This window comes from Nannospalax galili, unplaced genomic scaffold (genome assembly GCF_000622305.1).
Source record: "Nannospalax galili isolate Female #2095 unplaced genomic scaffold, S.galili_v1.0 scaffold45, whole genome shotgun sequence".
NCBI classification, from domain to species: Eukaryota; Metazoa; Chordata; class Mammalia; order Rodentia; family Spalacidae; genus Nannospalax; species Nannospalax galili.
The window spans coordinates 3,916,270-3,918,731 of NW_008355775.1; the positions used below are offsets into that span (position 1 = coordinate 3,916,270).

At 32.4% G+C, this 2,462-nt stretch overlaps 1 protein-coding gene across 7 annotated transcripts in view; it reads left to right on the plus strand.

Moving 5' to 3' along the window:
* The window catches only part of Ssbp2 (single stranded DNA binding protein 2), a 393,489-nt gene that overhangs the window by 126,828 nt on the left and 264,199 nt on the right, over nucleotides 1–2,462 (plus strand). For all 7 annotated transcript variants that reach the window (XM_008853302.3, XM_008853304.2, XM_008853303.3 and 4 more), the window contains exon 2: nucleotides 2,025–2,097. In XM_008853302.3, coding sequence (XP_008851524.1) covers nucleotides 2,025–2,097 — 73 coding nt within the window. The remainder of the gene's footprint in view (nucleotides 1–2,024; nucleotides 2,098–2,462) is intronic.

The window sequence follows — 2,462 nt, forward strand, 5'->3', positions numbered from 1 at the left end:
TTTTTATTTTAAGTTATTAATTATATTAAGTTGATATATATCCACATAGAAAATAAAAACTATTGCTTTTCATTTAACTTGTAATTAGAGATCCTGTTTTCTATTTAATTGGTTAGGGAAAACTAGATGAACTATATTAGTGCCTTCACTATTACAAAGAAAAAATTACTAATGTAAGGAAACAACTCCCTTGCCTTTAAAGGAATCAAGAGATGGGACAAAATAATTGTGTTCTGTCTTAATTGTTTTGTATTCTGTTCTCTTCCCCTCAGGCCTGCCATGATGCCTGTGCTCCATTCTGTGTGTATCAAATTCTCAAGCTTGGTAGAACGTCCTTTTTGTTCAGCCTTTGACATAGGTCCCACTTTTTTGCCTAGTAGATACCTTTGTCTTGGCTTTAGGTCCAAGGTTTTACAAGCCACAGGAGATTACCCAAACTTATATTTCTTCTCATTTAACAGTAGGCAATCCATGGGCATTCATAAGCATTTTTGAGGATTGACAGTCTGTCCAGGAAGATATTCCATTTCTCCTTTTTTTGAGTTAAAATTTGCCATCATGATCAGCAAATCACGTGATTGGGTGGTAGGTGGGAGAGTCAGGATATGCAGCATATGTGTGTTGGAGAATGTGTGTTCAGAATCACCAGCAGGAATGCTTGTTTATACTCCAGATACGTTCAAGTTCTTTTCTCCGTAGCATACTCGAGATGAGCCATTCTTCCACTATGAAACAACTGTTTCTAAAAGGAACTTCTGCATCCTCCATGCATGCCAGGGTGGGAAGAAAGTTGAGAAGCAATGATCTAGGACATGTTATTGTACTTGAGGAAATCAGATGTTTCTAAATTTCATTTATATGCTCAATGCCACTAATGTACTTTTTATTTATGAGTAACTTTACAAATGTTTACTTCAAGATGCTTAGTAGTTCTCATTTTAAATGTTTGGTAGTTTTGAAATAAGGAAATAGTTAATGGACAGAGCAACTTAATTTTCACAGGCTTTCTCTTTTTGGCGACAGATGCATGGCATACTTTCATGAAAATGAAGAACATTATCACTTTTGCAAATGCCATCAATCTTTAACAATCAAAAATTCCCTTGGCAGGAGAAGTGGTGTAGCTATACAGAATTGTGGTTATTGTTACATTGCATTATTTACTGTAAACCTGGTTCAATATTGATAAATATAGTGTAGCAGAAACTGAACTGTTGTGAGCTATCTGGGCATCAGTCCAAGATATCATTAAAAATACTGCCTCAGACTAATTTGTGTTTGTGAGTAACATTTTAACAGCTCAACTGAAATTGAGCCACATGGTGTAGTTTAAAACTTCTGAATCCACAAGAAAATGATTACTGTATACGTGTATATGACACAATAATATTTGAGTGGTAAATTTATATGTAATTTTGTGTTAACCTTTAAACCCTAAGCCCCCATATGATTAATGTGTTAACTTTGAAGGTTGCATAATTCTTTGATTAGCTATAAATTTAAATGCCTTATAAACTAAAATATTAATTGGTCTAATAACCAAAACTTAAAGAATAAGCAGAAGGTGCTAAACAGATGTCAAAATTGATACTCAATGTAAGTTTTGACTTGGTTCTCTAAATAGGTAAGCTTTACATTATTATTCACCAAAAAGACTGAAGAGCATAAAGTCATCAGGAAAGTCCAAAAAGTTAATTCACCTATTTTAATAATAAAAGACAATTTTACCTTAATATTTATTTTGGATTTTAAGTTATTAATTATATTAAGTATAACAAAAGGAGTGTTTGGATAAATGAGAAGATTCAAGAGATCAATGCATACTTAGTTTTTTCTTTCCTAAAAGGATATTTATCTTTTTCTTCTTGTGCTATTTTAAGATAGATACATAAATTTTCCATTGAAAGAACATGAGAAAGATTTATTTTCTGCTGCTATTAGTGTATAAGATCTTTGTATAGAAAGGTGTATAAAATGAATTTTAAATGCTTGTCTTCTCAATGAATTTTTTATTTGTTTTTCAGGTTAGCACTCTATGTATATGAATATCTGCTCCATGTAGGAGCTCAGAAATCAGCCCAAACATTTTTATCAGAGGTATGTTTTGCATATTTTCTGTATTACATTTTGATATATAAATAAATTGAAAATATTGTAACAGTTATTTGAAAACATTGTTAATATAGTAAACGCTGTCAGTATACATACTATATAGTCTTTGTAGATTTTATGTAAGCATTTTTACTATTACAAGATGCCCTTTCTGTGCACCGAACCATTCTAATCAGCTTTCTAGAAACTTGATTAGAATGCCCTTAGAAAGTTATCTCAGCATGGCACCAGTAATAAAGGAAAGCAAATTTGCTTTGGAAGCTTTCAGTAGGGCTGACAAGATATCTCAGTTGGTTTGGTCTCCATAACACACACACACACACACACACACACACACACACACACACACA